Source organism: Ruditapes philippinarum, unplaced genomic scaffold (assembly GCF_026571515.1).
Source record: "Ruditapes philippinarum isolate M1 unplaced genomic scaffold, ASM2657151v2 ctg5420_1_1_1_1, whole genome shotgun sequence".
Taxonomy (NCBI): domain Eukaryota; kingdom Metazoa; phylum Mollusca; class Bivalvia; order Venerida; family Veneridae; genus Ruditapes; species Ruditapes philippinarum.
In genome coordinates this window covers 25,790-50,590 of record NW_026866532.1, presented here as the reverse complement: position 1 = coordinate 50,590, position 24,801 = coordinate 25,790, and the positions used below count along the sequence as shown (strand labels likewise).

Here is a 24,801-nt window from a genome sequence, read left to right as displayed (position 1 = left end):
AATACATTAAAAAGAAATTATATCTGGTGAAAAAAAGACTAATTGTAGCAAGGTAATAGTAAAAATCTCTATTATCAAATCATGTTCGAAACATTTACCAAATTAACCTTTTTCATTTTCCCCCAAATACTAAAACCTTTTTATAAAACAAGTCAATTTTTGACCTTCAAAGTGTGGCCTTGACCTTTACAGCTGGCACAAGGGTAAGATGGCGTTCTGCCACATCGCCCAATTGAGTGAACATTTGAGTAAAGTTTAGAAGAAAATCCTTCCATTAAAGTATAGAATTTATAGAGCGGGACAACAACATATTGTTCTAGTATTTGATTGTAAATGTAAATTAAAAACTTAAAAAGGGCATAACTTTGTCAAAATCCAATTCAGAGTTATGAAACTTGACCTGCATTATGTAAATTGGTGACACCTCATATATCTTTTAAGTTTCAAGCAAAAATACCTATGCTAGTTTCCGAAATATTTTTCAAGAACATGTTTCTTAATCTAAGAACATTTTCTAAAGTCAATTTTTGACCTTCCAAGTGCTGGACCTTGACCTTTAGTTCTACAACAAAGGGTGACAATAATTTGCACATAACCTTGTTAAGGTGAACATTTAGAAAAAAGTTTGAAGAAAATCTCCGCATTAAGTATAGGATTTTAAGAGCGGACACAAACATATTGTCTAATATGTGATTGTATTGTAAATTTGAAGATTAAAAAGGGGCATAACTTTGTTTAAAATGCAATACAGAGTTTATGAAACTTGACCAGCATATCTTAATTTTGACAACTTCATTTATATTTTAAAGTTTTTCAAGCAAATACCTTTCCTAGGATTCAGAAATAATTCAGATATATGTTAAAATTAAAGGGAACATTTTCTAAGTCAATTTTGAAACCTTCAAGTGTGACCTTGGACCTGAAGCCGGCAAAAGAGTGAACATGGGTTCTGCACATGAACCTTGTTGGGAGGTGAACATTTGAGGCCAAAAGTTTGAAGAAAAATCTTTCCATTAAGTGTAAGGACTTACCAGAAGCGGACAACGACATACGGTGTAAATTTGATTGTTTGATATTTGACCTTGCAAATTGTGAACCTTGACCTTTGAGCTGGACACCATGAGCAACATGGGTTCTGCAAACCATCCCATTGTTGAAATGAACATGTGAGCCCAAGTTTGAAGAAAATTCTTTCAATTAAAGTGTAGGGACTTACAAGAGCGGACATGCATATTGTGTAATATTTGAATTGTTTGATATTTGACCTTCAATTGTGGCCCCTTGACCTTAAAATGACACATGGGCAACATGAGTTGTCACATTCCCCTTGTTTGAGGTGAACATTTAAGCCAAGGGTTTGAAGAAAAATCTTTCAATTATTGTAGGGGCCCACAGAAGGCGGGACACGACATACTGTCTAATATAATGATTGTGGTTTGATATTTGAACCTTCAATTTGTGACCTTGACCTTGAGCCTGACACATGGACAACATGGGTTTTGCACAATCCCCTTGCTGAGGTTTAACCATTTTTGAGCCAAGTTTTTGAAGAAAAATCCTTCCCAAGTGGTTATAGGAGTTATAGACGGACACGAAAATGGAGACGGACGGACGGACCGACCCGACCGACTGACGACCGACCGACCGACGCGAAAAAGCCGAATCCATTATAGCCCCCCCCACATTTTGTGGTGGGGGTATAATAAAATGCAAGGAGTACATGTATAAACCCATAATTATATAACTTACACATATATTGATGTAGCCATCATAATGCAGATGATTTAAGTCTTGTACAATAAGGCATGGAAACTCTGACAACATTTCCATTCTGTATATATTTTATACTTCCTCCATCATCTGTTGACTGAAATAAACATATGTTTTAAGGGACAGGTTATTAAAGGGCTGGAGAATCAGATGTCTAAATATTTTGAATGCAAGACCGACCGATTTTATAATCTGATTTTTCATAGATGTCTGTCAAAGGGTGACCATCGTCTATATAATAAAAAGCCCTAAAGCGCACAATTGGGTTGGGTAGAGAATCAGAACAATTAGCTAATGTAAAATAAAAACTTCAAGACAAACAGCCTCTATTACATGTACACACAGTAATTTGGGTTGTTGGAGCTCGCTCTTCCCAATGTTAAAATTCAAATAAAAATGTCAATTCTTCCTTAGCAACCAATACTTATCATGTATCTTTGTCAAAAAAATAAATAAGCGTTTTTGATTTTTTAAAAACAGTAAACTGTACAGTATAATTTTAAGTTTTTAAGGCGTTTTTAAACTGGGAGCCCTACCACACCCCAAGTGTCTGTGAAAGCTACACATGCATGCCCAGAAGCAACCTCTAAAAAGCAAATGATTGTCAGTTTAATGATAAAATAAATGCTTTAGAGCATTGGATCAATTTTCTGGTTCGGATTTACAAAGGATGACTTTAAAACAAATTTTAACAGATTACAGGTTTAATGCTTCTTGCAAGTTTATAAAATTAATCGGTTCGATAGGAAGCTTACCGTGGTACCTGGGTTATCACACGCTGGACTATTTGCAAGTATAAAATTACTGAATTAAATTAGCATTGATTTTTAATGCTTATTATAAACTGGTCCCAATTTCCATAATTGCAGGAGAAATTGTTATTTTAATAATCTAAGAACAACAAAAACCAAAATTTGTTTGTCGCGCCTTTCGGTTTTAATCGACTTTCGGGTTATGAACCCGGAAGTTTTACAAATGTTACTGGTTATCTAAACGCTTTTCTGAGACACCAAACCTTCCATTATACAAATATCATTTTACCCAAGCTCTGAAAGGAAATAACATCTGACCTTTCAGCCCCACGGATGGGTTGTTCACCGTGAAACTTTAAAGTGTAAAAATAATTAAACACGTTCATGGTCTGCAGTAAAAAGTATTTGGAAATCGTTGAAAAGTTGGTTTGAATTAAATAATTTTTCGAAAACAATTTACGGATGAATGACATTTCGGGAAAATTAAGTCAAGATCGAGATCTTGAACTTGAGGCAAAATTAAAAGCTTTAACGACAGGGAAAACAAATTCGTTTGATTTTGAAGGTGAGACAAAAATGTCAAAAATAAAGAAGAAAGTTGAAGAGGAGGCAAAATATGAAAGTTCTGTGACTGAAATTTCTCAGCATTATAAAGCTGTTTTGGGTGCTCTTGGTGAAGATACAGAAAGGCAAGGGTTACAAAAGACACCAGAGCGAGCTGCCAAAGCTATGATGTTCTTTACAAAAGGATATAGAGAAAGTATTGCAGGTAAGATTGTATTTATAATATCATAAACATTTCACTTTCAGATGTTGTTATAGCAACAGTGTAGTTTTTCTTTATTTTTGTTTTTCACAGTTTGGTGTAAATGATTTATTTGACAAGCATTATATAGGATGATATACTTTAACCTGGGAATTAATAGATTCTATCCTTATCTATAGTTACATGTATATCATGTCCCAGATTTGACATTTAAGTCCTATAAAAAATAAAAAAAGGCTTTAAAAAGCAACGGGTTCTTCCTACAAAAATTCAATTAGACTTCTGTTTAAAAGTTTTAAAAAAAAACAATCCAGAAAACTTAAAATTATTTTTTTAGCAGAAATTGAGGAGAGGGGGAATAAGGGGATAAGGGGTTTGAAATAAAAAGTCAGTATAATTATAGGACAAAAATTTGAAGACATTAAAATTGGTAAAGACAATTTAATGAGATTTTCCGCATGTTCAATTTTGCTAAATTATGTATATGTCTAAATTTTTAGTGTTTAAATTGAGAAAATTTTTTGAGTTGTTAAATCAAATTTTTAGGTGCTATGCTATTTTGGTAACACCTAATATTTACTAAAACGTGTAAAGTAAAATTAGTACATAGGGAAATATTTTGATTTTTAAAATTTTTCAGTCCCAATAGTTATAACAAATTTCAAAATCTTAAAAATTGCATTTGTGGGGATAAATTAAATGTGGGGATTTAATTTTAAGCCCTTCCCGATAATACTGTTACAAATTCTATTATTTGCTCAAATTTTTGGGATCACAATAGCAAATTTTTTTGTTGTTTTTAAGTGGTTTGCTTATTTTTCTATTTTAAGGGAGTAATAAAAAATAAAAACCTAAGAAAATAGTTAAGGTTTTGAAATTTTTTGCTTTTTTATTCAAAATTTCAATTGAAATTAATGAATATTACACATTTCTTACAAAAACTAAATTATTAACTGTACTCCACTGAGTGTTAAAAGATGAAAAGCATTAAAATTTTAATTCTCAGTTCAGGACATCTGCAAAAAGGAAAGATTTGTGTTTTCGGTTTATTTTAGCTCGGCGCCGGGGAAATTCCCATATTCCGAGATCTCAGCGTCCAAATGCCGGTCCACTCTAGTAGTCTCTCATCGGGGAGTCTTTTTCATGCCGATCTTCCTAAGTCCTGTTCTTCGTTCGGGTGGAGGAAAGACAATACCGGAAAAGCATCAAGTTCCGTGACGGCTGCAAAAAAGGCGGTTGACATAAAAACGGCTCTTGTTTTAGCGCCACCCTCCAGAGTTATCACGACAGGTCAACCAATACACCTCTGGTACTTAAGATGACTTGACCTTGACCTGCCGTTCCCTTCTCCGCGACGTGCACGCCTCTGGAGGGATTTGGAGAAGTGAAAAAAAAGGAAAGAAAAATATAATGCAAAATATAAAGAAGTATACTAAGAATTGAATAGAAAATCAATATTTAGTGCAATTGTTCAGAATCAACCCAGTTTGTATTAATTTTCATTTTTAGATAATTTTGCCCAATAAAAATCATTATTCTAGAAAAAACGTTGTTGGCAAATTAACACAAATTTTGCACTATAAAATTTTTTTTTTTGGAAATCCCATTGATCAATGATCATGTCAAAAAAAAACTTCAGTGAAGTCCATTTAAATTTGATTTTTTAAAGAATTATTTTACTCATCTATGGGTGTGTCACATTGAATACTACTTTAATAAAATTCATGGAAAGATATAAGTGTTTTGAAGTGTTTAACAAAGCCTTAGTGTTTTTTTGTTATATACAAGTATTCTTATCATTTTATATACTGTATATACAGAGATTTTTGTTGTATTTCATTGACTTTCTTGCATTAGTAAAAGAAAGTTTTGATGATTGTTATGAACACAAGACTCCCATTAAATTGTTTTAGATTAAAGAGGACCATGCAGTGTTTAAAGATGCATGCCTCCAGATGAGCCAAAATACCGTATTTCAAGAAAGTCAAATTTGAGAAAAATGAACTTTTAAGAAAAGTTAAGAGTCAAGATTCATGTAATAATTTACATGTTATGTGTGAGTAATTACTTATTTTGCAGTATTTATCACCTTATTTCTACAGCATAAGGACTATTTTTGCATAATTTGACCTTTTTGAAGATTGAAGAATCTATTATTAAGAAAGTAATATTTTGACTTATTTTGCAGTATTTATTACTGTATTTCTACTTTGTTCCTTACACAGTGATGGGTATTTGTACATATGTTGACCTCTTTTTTGTAATTTACATAGATTCCAAGTGCTGTTTGCAATGTGTAAATCAACTTTCGTTGTTCATTTCACAACGTTTTACTTTTAAATACATTTTCAAAATTTTCATAAAAATTAGCATCAGTCTTTAAATATAATAGGGTATATTATTCTTGAGTAATATGTGTATTTATAGTTATCAATGTTTGAATATTTATTAATACGCATATTACTGGGAGATGATGCTGTTTTTAGTTCATCCAGGGCATTTTTTTAACCCCAATATGTACATGTAGTAACTACCATTCCCTGTGTCAAAGCAATGTTCTTGAGAAAGATTTTTTGTTCAAAAGGAACACCCTTGAAGATAATACTTTTATACAGTAGATACAAAGACTATAATCATAAGAAAACATTCTTTATTCATTTAGATTCTATTATATATAGCTATCATAAAGTTCCTTATATAGTTCTTTAGGACAATTTTTTGGCCAGATTCAAATGGTGTTGGTCACCACTCATTCCTAAAATGTTGAAAGTAAGGCCTGCATCCAATTACTATTTAAAAAATGTTGATGTTTTATTGTTATTCAAAATAGTTAATAAATAAAATGCTCATTCAATTAGATAGGTAAGCTTTTCAACTTGTTTCACTCAGTTACTGTTAAAAATAGTTTATCATAATCATATTTGTTTTAAAAAGATCAGCTGTGAGGGAAATGCATTTAGTTAGCATTTATTACTTTCTATTTTTCCTTTACAACAATAGATGTTATCAGGAACTCTGCAAATATGTTTTATTTGCCAATCTAATGGTACTACAAACAAACTATAACTGTTATAGCTAATTAAGTCACAGTGCTCTGTTCACAATAGAGTGATCAACGCATTTACTAATACCCCGGTAAGCTAAAAACTAAACTAAACCATTCGGTTAGCTCAGTAGGTAGAGTGTTAGATTGTAAATCTGGCAACAAGGGTTCGATCCTAACTATGCAGGTTATTTTCTTTGTGATTGATCATTAAATCCTTTCTAAGGTCATTCACGCTGTACCATTGCTCTGGCATATACAGAAGTTATCAGTTACTTTTGAAAGTGAAGGCAACTAGTACTGGTTAAAGTACTGAACTGTGCTATGATGAATTCAGTATAAGTGGCTCAAATACTGCCGGGATGGTCATTAACATGCTAAACATACATCCTAATTATTATTCAAATATCAGCACATTTGCTCCAAGACAAAGTTTTAGCATTAGAAAAAATTCAGTTCATCGTTTGAAACATTATGTTAAGTATTTTTTCCAAAATAGTTCTGGGGATAGTTTATTTTATTCTCAATAAATTTGACACCTTATGTATTCATTATTATGTTTGACAAATTGAAATATCTTGTATAAATTTTCCTCTAAAATGTTCCCGGTTAGTGCAAATAAGGTCAATTTCTTACTAAAATGAGAAACATTTAACTGCTATTGACGTCAAGAATTCCTAAATATAAATGACTGGGACAACAATATGAAGGAGATAGCTCTCTGATTCCCATGAATAACAAAGTAATAATTGCAGCCAGCTCTAATCCAGTTTGTATCAATATCATCAAAATTCCATCAGCGGTCTTAACTTGAGATTTAGAGTGAGCAAATATAGGAGGTATTGTCGTTGTTGATATTTATTGGTGAAAGTCTTGTAATCAATAGTAATAAAGTGTTGAAAGGCGATTCTAACAAGTGCTCCCTTTTTAAATAAAACCTCTTTGAAGTAAGTGTGGGCGTCCACTTATCACTACCCAGGTTCCCAGAAATAGATAAAAATTGGTTTGTCCGTCTTTGTATAAAGGAGTATCAGTTCACAAGGTCCATTTATGTTGGAGTTAATTACTGGCTACATACTCCTAATGCTTTTGTCCTCGTCATTTATTACAGTTTTAATGGTATCACACTGTCTTTTGATTCCTCGTGAAAATCAATGAATAGATTGCTCTTAACCCTCACAATAAAAACCTTTTAGTTGATATTATAATTTTGTCAATTAATCAATGACCAGTAATATAAACTGTTCACAGAGCTACCGGGATATTCTAATAAATATGCAAATCTCTATTAAGGGTGGATTTTTCTCATGTGCATTAAACACATGGAAATCCTAATATCACATGGCTTGTTTTCCGGTACAGGAACAAGCTTGTTTCATCTTATTTTCAAATAAAGAAGGATACAATATCAAGGAGTGCTAAGTTATAAAAATACATTGAATATTGCTCAGTAAGGCCAAAAAAAGTTTTGTTTCTGGTCTTTGTCCTATATATCACCTATCTACTTCCTCTAAAAAAAACAAGAACAAGTTGTATAATTATATAAATGAAAAGGAATTTCTTTTCTTCTTTTTTTTACATCTGTAATTATGTGTAAAGAACAGATTTTGGGAAATAAAAATTTTATAATAAAAAAAGTGTTGAGGTGAGGGAGACCCGGACAGAACCATATTTCTTTTTTTTTGGCCTCATTGAATTCCCCTTCCCAATCATTGCCTTTTCCTGGTATATGAATGATTTTTGTTTCATCTTATTTTCTAAAAATTAAGGATAGACAAGTCAAGGAAATACTTAAAGTATAAAGTAAACTTAAGGCAAACAGGATAGGAAAATCTGGGAAAGCTATAATACAGATCAATTGTTTTTTGTTTTTTTTAACATCCATGATTTTAGATTGTTAATAACATTATTTAAGAATTATTACTCTGAACAAAGTGTGTCAAAAGAATTAGAGTATGAAACCTTAAACTTAAATAGCATTATTTAATCTGATTGGTAGTTTCTCCGTTTATATTTGAATTTAACCAATGTAAAAGCTCCTTTCTTAGTTTATATTTGAAATTGACCAATGTTAAAGCTCCTTTCTAGAAGCTTGATTGGTTTACAATTGGACATAGGTATTCATCTTATTGAATGTGATGTATGAAGGTCAAGTCCATTTAAGAAGTTTAAAAATATGGTTAAATATGAGTAGCCAATAATGTAGAGTCAGGACTTACAGTAAAGACTTGTTGAGACTATTATAGTCTATATGTTATAGCCTTCATAGTTTCAGTGCATTAATATAAAACCAGGTAATGGATTGGCCCAGCATTGAATTTGGAACAGTCCATTCAAGTTAAGTGTACTGGTATGCAGATGTAAAAATAAGCTACTTTAGAGCCTGGTCAGGTCTTGACTGCTCAAAAGCTGGCCTGCCTGAATACTGGGCCAAGACTAATCACTTTCGGTTCCAGTGGGATATTTATAGAGTTATTATATTTGAATATTTTTCAGATGTGCTGAATGATGCCATATTTGATGAAGACCATGATGAGATGGTTATAGTTAAAGATATAGAAATGTTCTCATTATGTGAACATCATTTGGTGCCTTTTATAGGAAAAGTAAGTATTTTCACTCTTGCAAAATTTTAGAATTAATTTAGGATGCCGCCATGAGAAAACAACCCTTAATATGTCATTTGTAAAATGATGTCAAAAGATATTAACCTTGTCATAAAAGGTGTTTAAAATAAAAAAGTGAATTACCTTTGAAATGTTAAAAATAGATATGAATAGGTAATGAGTTTTTGTATTTATTTTAAGGAATTGAATATCTTAAAGAATTCAAAATGTCAATTAAAAAAAAAAGTGAATGGCCCTAAAAGTGTGTTTTGTCATGCCAGTTATTACTATGTAATTAAAGTTATTGTAGATGTTAAATTTTAGAAATGATAAAATTAAAAATCATTTTGGAAGCTTTTAATTCTTAAAACCTGCTGTATATCTGAAATATACTTGTCTATTTTCCAATTTTTGGAACTGTTCATGATCAAATTTAAGGATATTAAGATGAAAATTTGACGTTGGTAAGTCAGCAGAGACTGCATCGAAATGCAGGCTGGCCTGGCTCAACACTTGTGGTAAAGGCTTATCACTTTCAGTTCCAACAGCTAGGTCATGGGTTTAAAAGACAAATTATATTATTAAATTATTATAGGGCTTGGAAAAAGATCTACTGATGTTAAATCAACTTACAATGAAATATTCATAATGTTTTTCATAGAAAACATAATGTTTTTCATGGAAAGAAAGGGAATTTAGATAATAATTTTAACGTTTGAAATAAATTTGTTTTCATATTATTGGGTTTAGAATTAAACTTTTCACAAGAGTTATATCATTGAAATACATAAAAGATCTTGGGTTTCAGTCATGCATTAATGGCTTTGTTAATTTATGATTATGTTGTTGCGACATTTAACAAAGTTAAGTTTAAACATTGTTTATTGAAGTGCATTTTCAAATGCATTTTTGATTGATATGAAACATGAGCAACTTTATGTTCAATAAACTTTTCTATAAATACATCTGCTGATGTTGCATCATTTTTCGATCATTGTCATTATGTACATGAACAAATTCATAACCTTGAAACTGAAACATTTATGCATTATAGTAAAGTTAAAGTAAATTTTTAGGAAAGTAAAATAAAAAGTAAAGTAAAAGGTATTTTTTAATGGCAAAATAAAAAGTTAAGTGAAGTAAGGTAAAGTAAAATTAAGTAAAAATTAAAGTAGAAGTAAAGTAAAGTTAAATAAAAAATAAAATATAAGTAAATTGAAGTAAGGTTAAGTTTAAGTAAAGTAAAAAGTCAAGTAAAGAAAAGTAAAATTAAGTTAAGTAAAAATTAATGTAGAAGTAAATTAAAGTAAGGTAAAGTAAAATGAAGTTGAAGTAAAGTAAAAAGTCAAGTAAGAAAAAGTTAAGTTAAGTAAAAACTTAATTTAAAGTAAAATGAAGTAAGGTAAAGTAAAAGTCAAGTAAAAAGTAAACTAAAAGTACAGAAAAGTAAAAAGTAATGTAAAGTAACATTAAGTAAGTAACATAAAGTAAAAAAGTAAAGTAAGCTATAGTTAAGTAAAAAATATAAATTAAAGTAATTAGATTTGTTATAACTGAATCCCAACTCTTTACAGTACCTTAGAAATTAATTAATTCAGAAATCATATAGCATGTGATTGTTTAAGATTATGATATGTTTTATAATTAATGTAGTAAATGATTTTTATTTAATTATAGGAAACCTAATCTAGCTATCACAATTAATAGAAAAAAAAGTTAATAAGTTAAATATCAAATTTAATTTTATAGCCATGCATGTAATTAAATTATAGAAAATAGAAACAGGCTGAATTTCAGTAACATAAGATTAATTTTGCAAGCACTAAAAGTGATTTTCAAGTAAATTTTATTAAGCTTCTATATCTAATTCATCACAGAGCTGTGTTTTCCAAAATGTCTATTAATTTTACAAAATGATTGTAAAATTTATGCCGCTAAAAAAAGATGTAAAACTAGAGGGTGAAAAAAATGGACTTGCAAATAATGCATATACTATATTTGAGGTAATATATAATATGTAACAATTCTTTAATTATCTGACTTTAAGTCATCTTGTTTTACCAACTTTTTCTTTAGGAATTCAGCAGAATACCACTGACACTGGTAATTAAGAGTCTTGAAAAAACCAGGTTTTAGAATAATGAAAAAAGATGCTAAGATTTCTGATTAGGACAGATCAGACAGTACTGTTATAAAATTTTAGTATAATATTGATTTTATGTTAATGTAACCTCTCAGATATTATAATGGACATTTTCTATTACTTTAAAGTTATAGAACAATCCTATTACAGTACAACTTCTGTAGATGAATACCCTTTTCGGTTACAAGATTTTGCTTGTAGCTAAAAGGTTAGTTTGTGTGCAGTGCAGTGTTAAAGTTAGTTTACCTAAGCCATTGGACAGATAACCATTTGGGTGGGCACATAAAGAAGTACGGTTTTTAAAGAGGTTAAATTCATTTTGAAGGCTTACTTTTGTGAAAAATTGGTACTACAGAGGGCCATTCTGCAGAAGTTGCACTGTATTTAAATTCCATATTGTACTTATAGTTATTCTGTTATAAGGTGATAAATTTAAATTAGAAATTTACATTTGTAACTTCTGAGAATCAATTGATATTTTAATTTGTTTCCTATTTCAGGTTTCCATAGGCTATTTACCAAACAAAAGAGTTTTAGGCCTTAGTAAATTAGCTAGGTAAGTAAAATCAGTGACAGATAAGAAATGTTCCTTGATTATTGTGTTCGAGATTAAATCAAATCAGATGTAAAGGGTCATAATTAATGAAGAGTCTATATGAATATAAACAAATAAAAGAATATCAAAGGACTAGGAGTACTTAAGGGTACTCAAGGCAAGACTATGACCAGAGCCATTGGGTAATTGAAATTTTATTATTTAGATATAAAAAGGAGAAATGATGACTATTAATAAAACTGCTGTCAAAATATATATGTATGCATTATTACATATGAACAAATGCTATCTGACTTAAAGAATTAGTTCTGTAAGTTGCTATATAAATTTTATAAAGATTATATGTTTGAAAATTCAGCATTATCCAGAAATAAGTATGTTTAATTTTTATTGCTCAAAGTCTAAATGATTCATTGACCCTTTTTTTGTGTGATGAAAGTACATGTAGACATACAGTATATAGAAATCAGTTTTGCAAAAAAATTGTACTATGGCTTGGTTGTCTGTATTAAAATGAAAAAGTCTGGTAACCATGTAATGTGACTGGATGAGATTTCATGTCATTTGTGTCTATTAAATGGTATTTTAACGAAACAGTGTTCCATGAGGTTGATCACTCTGTCTCTTCTTCATATAAAAGTAGGCAGAAATATCTTGTAGCAAAAAGATTGTTAAGAAGGAATGCTTGCTTTTTTTTAAAACTCTTAGAGCTGTAAAATGACTGATTATAAAGCTTAATATCAGGAACAAACTTCAAAGCACTGATTAATTAGTTTAATCTGAAATACAATAATATGCTGATAGCTTTTTGATTTGCATAGCCAACAGCATAATGTACTCATAATTGTTTTTACGAGCATTGTCTTTATCCAATAAACCAGAGAAATATTAAAAAATCTAGAAAAATACAGTCTATAGTACTTGTTCTGTCGAGCCTAGGTGACATATTGAGTGCTTGGAAATGCCAGACAACTGTTTCGTTGTTTTTGTTAGGGACATGTAAGACAAACAATCTTGGCAGCACATTAATATTCATGGGAATCTAATGCTGGGGATTTTCTATGTTTTTACTTGTCATTTTGTATCATTGATTAATTTAGAAATACAAATGAGCCGTGACATGACAAAACCAACATAATGGGTTTGCGACCAGCATGGATCCAGACCAGCCTGCGCATCCATGCAGTCTGATTAGGAGGTATGCTGTTCGCTTACCAACCCTATTACAAGTAGAGACACTCATAGCGAACAGCATGGATCCTGATCAAACTGCGCGGATGCGCAGGCTGGTCAGGATCCATGCTGGTCACAAACGCACTATGTTGGTTTTGTCGTGACGCGGCTCAAATCACAGTGGCTGATTTTATCACAGATTGCTTTTACAAATAAGGTAAATAGATTAATAGTTTGCTGCCTTCTCTCATTAAGAGCCTCGGAAATGGAAATGTTTGTATCACTATGAAATGTTGGTGATTTAAAGGACAATATTCAGATTAAAAATGACGAGAGCTGATATCAGCAAAATAGATTGCTTAATAAGAACAATATCTTGTTAATTCCAATTAAAGTCATTTTTACTTTGTGTTAAGTCTCTCACTGGTATAATTCCTATCTTGATTTGGCATGAAATAATGATGTTTTTTAAGAAGTAGAATTACAAAGAAAATCAGTCTTTATATTAATAGGTACAAAGTTAAACTTAATATAACTTAAGCAGACCTTAAAAGTGGTTCATTTGTTAGCATTTATTAGGTCTGTTATTTGAAAAAGCCTCTAATAGTATTTTGTAATTAGACAAATATTCATCTATTTTGTAATTAGAGAAGTATTCTTATCATTTTTTTATCATTTTTTTTCTTTCTTTATGATTTAGCTAGAAGATAGTAGAAAATGAATATCTATACCTTTTGTTGAATGTTTGGCTCACAGAACCAAAAACTGGCATAGATATATAAATAACCTTTATTACAATAGGTACATGTTGATTCATAGTTTTCTTTCTATAATTTCAGAATTGTAGAAATATTTAGTAGAAGATTACAAGGTAAGCATTTTTTTGTATCCTCAGTTTCAAATTATTTTCCATACTGAGCAGAAATAAGCTAAATACATCAAAGTATAAGAGTTGTATATTTCATTCAGAGACGCGTATAAATAAAAATGGTATGAAACTTTTACAGGTACTTATTTTTAACACCCCTCAGAATAATATTTTTTAAAAGTAAGTATTATTATTAAATGATTTATAAAAGTTTTACAAGTTTGATAAAGTATATGTATAAGTATTTTAACAGACAAATAATAACATTGCTTACTGTCATAGTACATGGATTTATGAAATTGCATACACATCATAAACTTAAGTATGCATTACAAACTGAATAAATTATACTCATGTATGTCCTAGGTATATCTTAGTGTATCCACAGGCAGTAATTAAACCGTGAAGTAAACATTTTTATTTGAACATGTTAATTAGCAGTTAAACATAGGACGTCCTTAATGATTGTATATTACTGTAAATATTACAGCAGTTCAAATATGTTTATTTTTATTGTAATCATTAATAGCTTGATGTTTATTTAGAAACACTGTTGAGTATGTTTTCTAGAACTAACCTGAGTAAAGTCAACATCACTACCATAATTTTGTGTCATTATTTATCTCACCATAATAGTGTATTTCAATGTAATATATGTTTACATTGGTCAAAGTTGACCATATTTTCAGACACAAAATACGTGTGTTTTCATACTTTGGATTTACTCATTTTGTTTAAGCCATCTATGTAGTTTTTCTTATGAAAGTTTTGTTGAGGATAATATGTCCAGTGCCTATTATTCTCCTAAACTGTTTAAAATGATTAATTAAGTCTCATTAAATGAATGTGGAGAAGTTGGTGGTGATTTGAGGAAACACACCAATATATATACTATATGAGAAAATTCAAGATCTTTTTACAGTGACTTCTACAATATAAATGAAGTAATGAAATACAAGAAAATCGGATGTTGTACATAACTTGCAACAACAACAAAGACATTTGAGAAATGAGAATGTCTTTCTTAAAATTTATCACGAGTAACTTATTGATTGTTGTGGAGAATCTGTAATACACACCATGCCCTAAAACAGAATTCCATAAAATACAACATTTCTTTTTCATATTTGAACCCACAACCTAACAGTTATGAAATTTAGATTTAAATTTGTAATGCCTTACATATATTTATCATATGTTGAGACATTTAAATTGTAGTTCAGATTATGCAGCATGTGTATTTCACATCTTGATAATTTAATTTCAGTACAAGAACGTTTAACAAAACAAATTGCTGTAGCAATAACAGAAGCCATACAGCCAGCAGGTGTTGGTGTTGTAGTTGAGGCTACGTAAGTATAAATGATAAAATATTACTATACATTATGATAAAAATATTAAGTTTTGGTGATCAATTTTGCACTTCAGAATGGTTCTGCGTTTGTACATATGCGTTATGGTCATGGCTATAAGACCTATTTAATACCTCGTTACCATGCTTAATTTGAATAATGTGTAATTTCCTTCTTTGACTTTTGAGCACTTGCAGCAGGAATACTGAAAAAAAAAATCAACTTTTTTCCTAAAGCTTATAAAATTATGTCATAGTTAAAATAATATCAGTTTTTCATTTTAGAAGATGGTACAGTTAATAATGTCAAAATTGCCCTTACTGTAATAAATGCAGCACTTGTTTCATTAACACACAATTTGTGATGCCGTTACTATGGTTTTCGCACATTCTATATTCCATGATAATAGCAGTCTTGTAATTATTTGACATTGTGAAAGGTAATAAAAAAATCAGCATCAATATGCAGACAAATTAGCAGTAACTGATAGTGTTAAGCAAAAATTTCTCAATTATGTAACATTGAATAAAATGTGAGAAAAGACAATTTAAAGTGACAAGCTCATTTTTTAATACTCAAATTGAGTTGAATTAGTAATATATTTCAAATGATTGACTGTATTAGAATGGTGATTGACCAATTACTGGTAATTTTAAAAAATTCAATGATACAATATAACTAGAACTCCGCGAGTCGGATGTGTCGCCTTGTGAACAATGTAGTTTAGGAGAAATGGCCAGGACAAAACTGAAATATGAAAAATAACAAAGGGCAATAACTAAAAAAATAATAAGTGCAGAGCAGCAGTTTCTGTGCACTGCACTTCTTATCAATAAGATCTATCTTCTATGATGTTTCAAGTCCATAGCTTTCAAACTTGAGGAGAAATGACCAGGACAAAAATAAAATAAGAAAATCAACAAAGGGCAATAACTCAAAAAATAAGAAATGCAGAGTATCAGTTCTTACTGCACTTTTTCTTAATGAGATCTATCATCCTATGAAGTTTCAAGTCCATAACTTTTATACTTTCGGAGAAATGGCCTGGACAAAAATTAAGTATGAAAATTAACAAAGGGCCATAACTCAAAAATTAAGAAATGCAGAGTACCGATTCTTGTGCACTGCACTTCTTCTTAATGAGATCTATCATCCTATGAAGTTTCAAGTCCATAGCTTTTATACTTAAGGAGAAATGGCCCGGACAAAATTAAAGTATGAAAATAAACAAAGGGCAATAACTCAAAAAATAAGAAATGCAGAGTACCTGTACTTGTGCACTGGACTTCTTATTAATTAGACCTATCATCCTATGAAGTTTCAAGTCCATGGCTTTTATACATAAGGAGAAATGGCCCGGACAAAATTAAAGTATGAAAATTAACAAAGGGCAATTACTCAAAAGTTAGGAAGTGCAAAGTACCGGTTCTTGTGCACTGCACTTCTTCTTAATGAGATCTATCATCCTATGAAGTTTCAAGTCCATAGCTTTTTTAGTTGAAGAGAAATGGCCCGGACAAAATTAAAGTATGAAAATTAACAAAGGGCAATAACTCAAAAAATAAGAACTGCAGAGTACCCGTCCTTGTGCACTGCACTTCGGGTTATTGAAAGAAGCATGCATACCAAGTTTGAAGTCAATCAGACTTATAGTGACTGAGTTATGCTCCGGACAAGCTTTAGGGGACGCCAACGCCGACAACGACACTGCCGACAAAAGTAACCCCTATATGTCACCTTTTCAAGGCGACACAAAAACGACCTTAATTATTATAAAAAAGACTGACCCACTCTTTTTAGGAATTGCATATTAACCCATAGATATTTATAGAAATTTCTATTGGTCACATGGATTATTGATTATTATTTACTATTGTTTAATGAAATAAGATTATAAAATTAGTATAAAATGGACCACAACTATGGCGAAATGTCAAGTTATTTTTTTTATCTGTGCAAAGTGCCCATTTACACTTGGATGCCCATTTACGCTTGGATTGACATCATGTCACTTTAATTAGGAAAGTATTGAATAAAATCTTGATATAAAACATTTTTTTGTAAACTTTAACAGACATATGTGTATGGTAATGAGAGGGGTACAGAAGTTAAACAGCCGGACTGTTACAAGTACAATGCTTGGCGTGTTCCGAGAGGATCCCAAGACACGTGAAGAGTTCCTGACGTTAATACGCAATAACTGACTAACATATTCTCATAATACTGTTGCCATGGAAATGAGCAACATACAAGACACCATTCCAGTGAATTGCAATTGTTCTTTAAGACCAATAGGTTGTTTTATTTGTTGATTTCATATTGTTTTTTAAGTTTTTACTATTTTTATATCTTATACATTCAGGTAATAAAAACTGCATTTAAGGTTTGACCAAAGGTCATACTTGATATCATTCCTTCTACCCATTGTATTTACTTACAAGTCTGATCTCTTTTAAGACGGGGACCCAATTTTATATGAAGATAAGCATTTTTTTGCTTTTGCTCTCTTATAGGGCGGGTGAAATATTCCCATTTGATTTTAAAAACTATATCAAAATTCTGCTTAATTTCCATGTTTACTTGTACTTACAAAAAAGTTCATATTCATAAAGCTATTATTATATTATCTATTATTTTAAATGTAGGTCTCTATGTGGGCTTGTCCAAATGATTTTTTTGAAATTGGGATAAAAATTTGAAGAAGTTTAGTCAGCCAAAATGTTTTTGTACAGATAGATTTTTATGGTTTTAGCCAACATTTTATTTGATCTATGAATAATGCATTCCAGATTTCTAATTTTTTGTTTTGTTTTTGATATTTATTTTCCAAGGAAAAAATGGGGTTACAAAAACTGGCTGTAATTGTGAGCATTTGATAAAATTTATTGTGTATAAAATATATGACAATGTGTAGTGATGCAGGGATTTCTCTCCCCAGTGTTTGTTGTTTTCATCTTATTTATGATGACAGTTTGACAGATAGTAATCATTCAGAAACTGTTTGTATATCATTCATTTGAACTTATCAAATCTTACCATACATTATCTCACAAATCATTAAAGAAAGGACGGGAATATTCATATCTTAAACTATAATTAATTACTTTAGAGTAAGCATATATGCACTTTGTCAATGCTCATTTTAGAAGTGTTCTAGAAACAGATTGTTGTTTTGAACACGACTATGTCAAATTAGTATAACTGGCCTGTCCCACAGAGACTCAACCAGTGTTGGGATAGTATAAAATGTAATTCTAGAAAACAAAATATATATATATTCTAGAATTACTTTTTAAACTATCCCAACACTATGTTGAGTCCCTGTGGTCTATCCATGTTTAAGTGCAGACCAAGATTAGCCGGTATATCTGTGTCATTTGATCATGGTCTGCACTGTTTATTTTTCTGTCAATATTTATCATGAAAATTTCCCTAAAAAATGATGACTTGCTTTGTCCAGAATGAAGAGGGGACAAGTCCCTTTAAGATACATTGTATCTGAAAACTAGACAAGTCCCTTTAAGATACAATATTTTTGGCATGGAAAGGGTAAATTATTATTATCACTTTCAATAATTTTACAAGTAAGATTTAACTATATTACTGATTCTTTTTTTCTTATAATATTCTTCAGGGTATTTTAATTTGCAGGCAAATTTTATATTTACGGTTGTGTGTATGATAAAAATAATCAAATATCTGCCTATTTGCATTTATATTTTATATCACCAGTATGTACTGCATTTTGTTATTGCACAGATATTTTAAAGCTTACATTTTGTACAAGAATTTTTAAGTTTTCAATTCATTATATTTAATGAGTTGATGTCAATTCTAACATGAGATTTGCTTGTTTTACTTACATTTACATATAATTATACATTTAAATTAGGTGCCTCATCAATGCTTAGATGTTTGAACATGTATATATATGCAAGTATACGTGCGTTTGAGCTGCCAGATGTTTTGAATTGTCTTAAATAAATCATGGAAATTTTTATATAAATTAGTACATCTGCCTACATTTTATATAGTACAGAATGACGTATATCTTATGTAAGAATTCAGTTATTGTTTTCTAAAGTTTGGTCTACATAGTTGGGGTTGACCCTATATTTCATATATATTTTGCTCTCAGCAGTTGTTATTAAAGTCATGAATTTCAGATTCACAATCAATAATGATATTGTTATTTTTAAGAATCAAATTCTGCCAATAATACTAGTCATAAAGTGGTGTTACATTTTAGTAGATCTTAGTAACAACTTGTTAACATATTTATTGTTAAAATGATATTTTAGAATAGTAAAGAATATTTAATAATATATTTTGTACAAGTTCAATAAGAGAATTACATGTAGTTACATTTTTCTTCTATTTTTCATGTCAGTTATCATTTGTAAACATTGTGAGGACGGGGTATTTTCCTGTATAAAAATGCCTACATTTTGCCTCTATGTAGCAAGTTTCTGTAACAGAAAATATTTTCATTTTTTTAATCATTTAAGACAAGGTTTTCACCAATGGATAAGATACAGCGAAAATAATAAATATTACTTCCGTAAATAATATACCCAATTTGTAACGTTGCTTTTCATTGGATATTTGTGGCATTTACAGATTTTCATCAGATAAGTGTGACATTAATATAAACAATATACATGACTGCTGATGTAATTTCATTCTTTCTCAAATAAAGGAAGTTTGCTGCATTAATTTAAAAGATTCATTATAGATATTATAAATTCACTATAAATATTCCTGACAGGTTATATGGCAGTATATGAACGGTTGTTTGCAATATAACCCTTCACTATGCATTTGGGTTATATTTCCAAACAACAATTTATATATAGCCATATAACCTGTCAGGAATCTTTATAAATAGTGATATAACCTTAATTTAAATCAGAGCTCAATTTGGATTGGAAGAAAGTCTGCCATGTTGTCTGTTGCTTTTCATTTGCTTTTATATTTCAAAGTAAAAAAAAGTCAATGTTTATTTGCTTTTCAATATTGGTGCGGAAGCTCTCAAAAATTTGAGGCTTTGGTTTTGTTTCGCAAAGAGAGATATAAATGTATTTAAAACTTACATAGTCAGTAGACCTGAAATAACTAGGAACACATGGGTTTTCTGTCTCAAATTGAGATATAAATGCATTTAATGCTGACATTTGTAATTAACAGACATATACATTTTATTCTGATTAATTTCTTGATAAATATCAACTTGAATCAGGCTGATATTTCACTCCTCTTTTTCTTGTATTCATATCAATTTTACCCATGATGCTTTCAGTAATTATATTTTTGCCATCTGTATGTGTGTAGTTGCATGATCAGTTCATTAATTAATATTATAATAATTGATATATTTAAAAAGTCCTAATGAACTAATTACCAGTTACAAGGATGTTTTATTGGGGATGTTAACATTTTCTTTCTGTCCATGTAGATCAGGGTAAATATATATACACATGTCCCTGTATATATTTAGATAGTAAACTTTATTTTGTATTTGAACTATTATTATACATCAAGATTGTGCAATTAGTAGAAAATAGTTAAGAGATTAGTGTCATTACAATTAAGTTGCATCAATTATATGGATTTAACTCACTATAGTGTTGGAGCAAATTACCTGCACACACAGAAATCGTGCTCACAAATTTCATTCTCTGTGACTTTCTTTACTGATTTTTACATTATTCATTAATTATCATATATAAATCGGTGTGAACAGTTTTAAGCATTTAAGAGTACATTTTGGTTGGTGGAAAGGCAAATATTTTAGCATTTAATAATTCAAGCACCTTGTCTGGTATATACCGGAATAGGATATTTAGTGTGGTGCTCCAACACTTTTTTAAGCCTCACTCCTATTATATTGCTTTAAAGATTATAATTAAGTTGCTATATTGGTTTTGAGATACAATTTAAGTTGCATTTACTATTTTGGTTTAGAGAGTTAAGTAAAATTAAGAAATATAAGAGAGAAACAAATTGCATTTACTACCACTGCTTATGGTTTAGAGATTATGACAAATCAAAATGAGTTGTTTTGTTTTGGAGATTATTTTTATTGCAAGAGTACGGTAGATTCTGTTTGTTATGTTTTTAGTGATTTGCTTGTGTTATTTTACATCCTATCATGTGTATGAATAGAAGTTTTACTTTTTCAGATTCTATATCAATCAATTCATGTAACAAAGAAAACTCTGATCATGAAATTTCAGTTTCAAAACTTGAAAGACAGGGTTATGCATACAGTTCCCATTATTTAAAGCTTAATCATTTACCATGACATGAAAAAACTTACATGTAGATAACTTCTGCAGCAAAACAAGTATGTCTTAGAAAAATATACCAAGCATATCAAAATTACAGAACACATTGTCCATTTGGCTGCAAAAACATGACATTGGTACTAAATTTGGCCATGGTGTAAGCTTATAGTCCACTGTTATTTCAATTGGTCAGATTTAAATTTTGTTAATTCCACATATTTACTAAAATATATACCATGACATTTTAAAGTGTTGATTTAATTTTAAACAAATTTGCAGATATATAGATCTTTAAAATAAACCTGCCTGTGATATCATTACTTCTTATTATGCTTGTTAGATATCTTTCACAAAATATTAATGACACAATATTTATAAATGTTGAAGTTTTATGCCAAACATTTTATCTGTGGTGTGTATATTATGTAAGTTAAACTGGAAAAAAAAACATTGTAATAAAAGCTTTGGAGACAAATATTTGTTGTTTTGAAATCCAGTTGGAAGAAGTACATATAATATGCCCTAGTGTCACAGCAAGGATTGAACTCAATATATTTATCTTATATTATTTTATTGTCTGAAGTGTCGATTAAGTTCTTGTCAGGACCATAACTTAATCATGCATGATGGAATTTTAACAAGAGCTGTCAAGAGACAACACACTTTTTAGAAAAAATTCTTAGTTAAAGGTGGAATAAATCTGGAAATATCCATGTTACAATAATCTTTATTGGATCTTTTCACACATGATGTGGGTGATGATAAGGAACGTATACTTGAAGTAGATAACTTAAGAAATGAAGAATAACAATCTAAAGTATGCCTATTTTGGCATGTTAAAAGGCTCTGTAATACATGAGACAGGTGACATTAAAAAGGAACAAATATTTAAACTCTAGGCATTGTAGTTTCAAAAAATAGTTGTTTTCTCATACAAGTAAGTGACCCCTGGGTCAGGGTCAATATTGAACAAAGAGGCATGATTCTATCAGTTTTGTTAAGGTAATGCATCTTAGCTCTAGACATTGTAGTTTAAAACGATGAAACTTAAATATGTTTCCCTGATTATATATAAATTAAGTAATCCTCACAGTGGGGCCGATTTAGATTTCAGGAAGGCCAAACCTGTGTTCTGCACATTGTCTCATTATAAGTAATATTTCTGCCAATAAGTTTTAATTGCTTTCTCTTGGAGCAAACAAAAAATTTTGAAATTGATATAACATGACTGTGACCCTGACCTGAGGAAGGTCAAGCCTGCACAGTGCCTCATTATGGTTAACATTTCTGCCTAGTAATTTCCATTTCCTTCCACCAGTTCAAAAGATACAGGCAGGACACGAAAACTGCTTACAACTTTATATGAATCAATTTTTCCATCTAAAAATAGTTAACAGTCCAAAATGCTTTTTTTTTTGTTTAAAGGTCGTAACTCTGACAAAAATCATTCTACTGGAAAACCCATTAATTATGCCAAAGTATTTGAGGTATCGATCAATCTTGTAAAGTTTCATAAACAAGAGGGCCACGATGGCCCTGAAATTGCTCACTTGTATATAGGCCCCACACCAGGGCTTTTATTTGAACAAACTTGATAGACACCAATTAGAAGATGTTTCATGAAAAATATCTAAGCTCTATCTTTGGGGTTTTTAAAAGAAGATTTTTTGAGTTTTTAATATACACATATAAGGAAAATCAATGACCCTAGGGCAGGGCAAGTTTTAACCCCAGGGCCCTTATTTGAACAAACTTGGTAGACACACATTAAAAGATGTTTCAAGCTAAATATCTAAGCTCAATCTCTTTTAGTTTTTTTTAAAAGAAGATTTGGAATTAAATTCTTTGAACAATTTTTAAAGTTGACTACCAAAGGAACATTCATTTGAAGTTTGGATGAAATTGGCTAAGTGGTTTATGAGGAGATGTCATTTAAAGTAAAAGTTTAAGGACGAATGGACGAAAAGTGATCATTGCATTTGTTGTATAAGAGAAGTAGTCTGGACAAGACTTAAATAGGCAAAAACTATTAAAGGGCCATAACTGTACCAACAAGAACTGGTTGAACTGGGTGATGCTCCCCAAGAAGGTTCTGGACACAGGAAAGTATAAACAAGAGGGCCATGATGGCCCTGAGGTCGCTCACCTGTATATAGGCCCCCCGGAGCAGGGCCAGTTTAAACCTCAGGTCTTTTATTTGAACAAACTTGGAAGACACCCATTAGAAGATGTTTCATGATGTTAAGTTTTTACTACACACACATTTTAACCCAAGGGCTTTTATTTGAACAAACTTGGTAGACACCCACAAGAAGATGTTTCATGCTAAACATCTAACCTCTAGCTCATTGGGTTTTTTAAGTTTTTACTATACTCATATAGTTAAAAACAATGACACCTCTGGGTGGGGCCAGTTTTGACCCCAGGGCTTTTATTTGAACAAACTTTGTAGACACTAACTAGAAGATGTTTCATGCTTAATATCTAAACTCTAGCTATTTGGGTTTTTTCAAAGAAGATTTTTAAGTTTTTGCCATTCACATATAAGGAAAATCAATGACCCCTGGGACGGGGCCAATTTTGACCCCAGGGTTTTTATTTGAACAAACTTTGTAGACACCCATTAGAACATGTTTCATGCTGAATACCTAAGCTCTAGCTCTTTGGGTTCTTTAAAAGAAGATTTTTTTAACTTTTACTATATGCATAAAGGGAAAATCAATGACCCCCTGGGGCAGGGCCAATTTTGACCCCAGAGCTTTTATTTAAACAAACTAGGTAGACATCCATAAGAACATGTTTCATGCTAAATATCTGAGCTCTAGTTATTTGGGTTCTTTAAAAAAAGTGTTTACTATATGCATATAGGGAAAATCAATGATCCACCTGGGGCGGGGCCAATTTTGACCCCAGGGCTTTTATTTGAACAAAGTTGGTAGACACTCACTAGAAGATGTTTCATGCCATATATCTAAGCTCTAGCTCTTTGGGTTTTTTAAAAGAAGGTATTTAAAGTTTTTTCTTTCGGTTGCCATGGCAACCAGAGTTCTGCATGGAATTAAATTCTTTGAACACTTTCTTAAGGTCACCACCAAAGGAACATTCCTGTGAAGTTTGGATGAAATTGGCTTAGTGGTTTATGAGGAGATGTCATTAAAGTAAAAGTTTACGGACGGATGGACGACGGACAGACGCCAGACGAAAAGCGATCACAAAAGCTAAAAAAATGAAAAAAGGGCAAAAACTCTAAAATTAGGCAAGGCGGAGTCATGTTTTTTGGCACTGCACTTCTATTCAATGAGATCTATCTATCTATAAAGTTTCCTGATGATATCAGAGTTATGTCCCGGGTAAAATTCAAAGTGTAAAAATGAACAAAGGGCAATAACTCCAAAATTAGACCAGGCTTTGTTTAGGTTCTTTAAGCATTGCAGTTCTATCCAATTATATCTAGCTACCTACAAAGTTTCATATTGATATCTCTA

The 24,801-nt window shown here is 30.7% G+C and overlaps 2 protein-coding genes across 2 annotated transcripts in view; one reads left to right on the top strand and one right to left on the bottom strand.

The window, feature by feature from the left end:
- Window positions 1-2,551, bottom strand: part of LOC132732789 (E3 ubiquitin-protein ligase FANCL-like) — a gene marked incomplete at its 3' end in the record, with an annotated part of 28,290 nt that extends 25,739 nt beyond the window's left edge. The window contains 2 exon segments of the mRNA XM_060719299.1: window positions 1,750-1,867; window positions 2,534-2,551. Of these exon segments, the coding sequence (XP_060575282.1) occupies window positions 1,750-1,830 (81 nt within the window).
- A 433-nt stretch (window positions 2,552-2,984) lies between these two features.
- LOC132732786 (GTP cyclohydrolase 1-like) lies at window positions 2,985-21,791 on the top strand. The gene is made up of 6 exons (XM_060719297.1): window positions 2,985-3,291; window positions 8,828-8,937; window positions 11,581-11,636; window positions 13,649-13,680; window positions 14,945-15,029; window positions 17,104-21,791. Exons 1-6 carry the CDS (start codon window positions 2,985-2,987, stop codon window positions 17,231-17,233), a joined length of 720 nt encoding a protein of 239 aa, XP_060575280.1. The 3' UTR covers window positions 17,234-21,791.
- The last annotated feature ends 3,010 nt before the right edge of the window (window positions 21,792-24,801 follow it).

Bases quoted from the DNA above. Each gene is read 5' to 3' on its own strand.
- LOC132732786 (XM_060719297.1), top strand. From the start codon at position 2,985: ATGAATGACATTTCGGGAAAATTAAGTCAAGATCGAGATCTTGAACTT. The intron at 11,637-13,648 runs GTAAGTAAAATC...CTATAATTTCAG, and splicing joins GGCCTTAGTAAATTAGCTAG to AATTGTAGAAATATTTAGTA. The intron at 15,030-17,103 runs GTAAGTATAAAT...AAACTTTAACAG, and splicing joins GGTGTTGTAGTTGAGGCTAC to ACATATGTGTATGGTAATGA.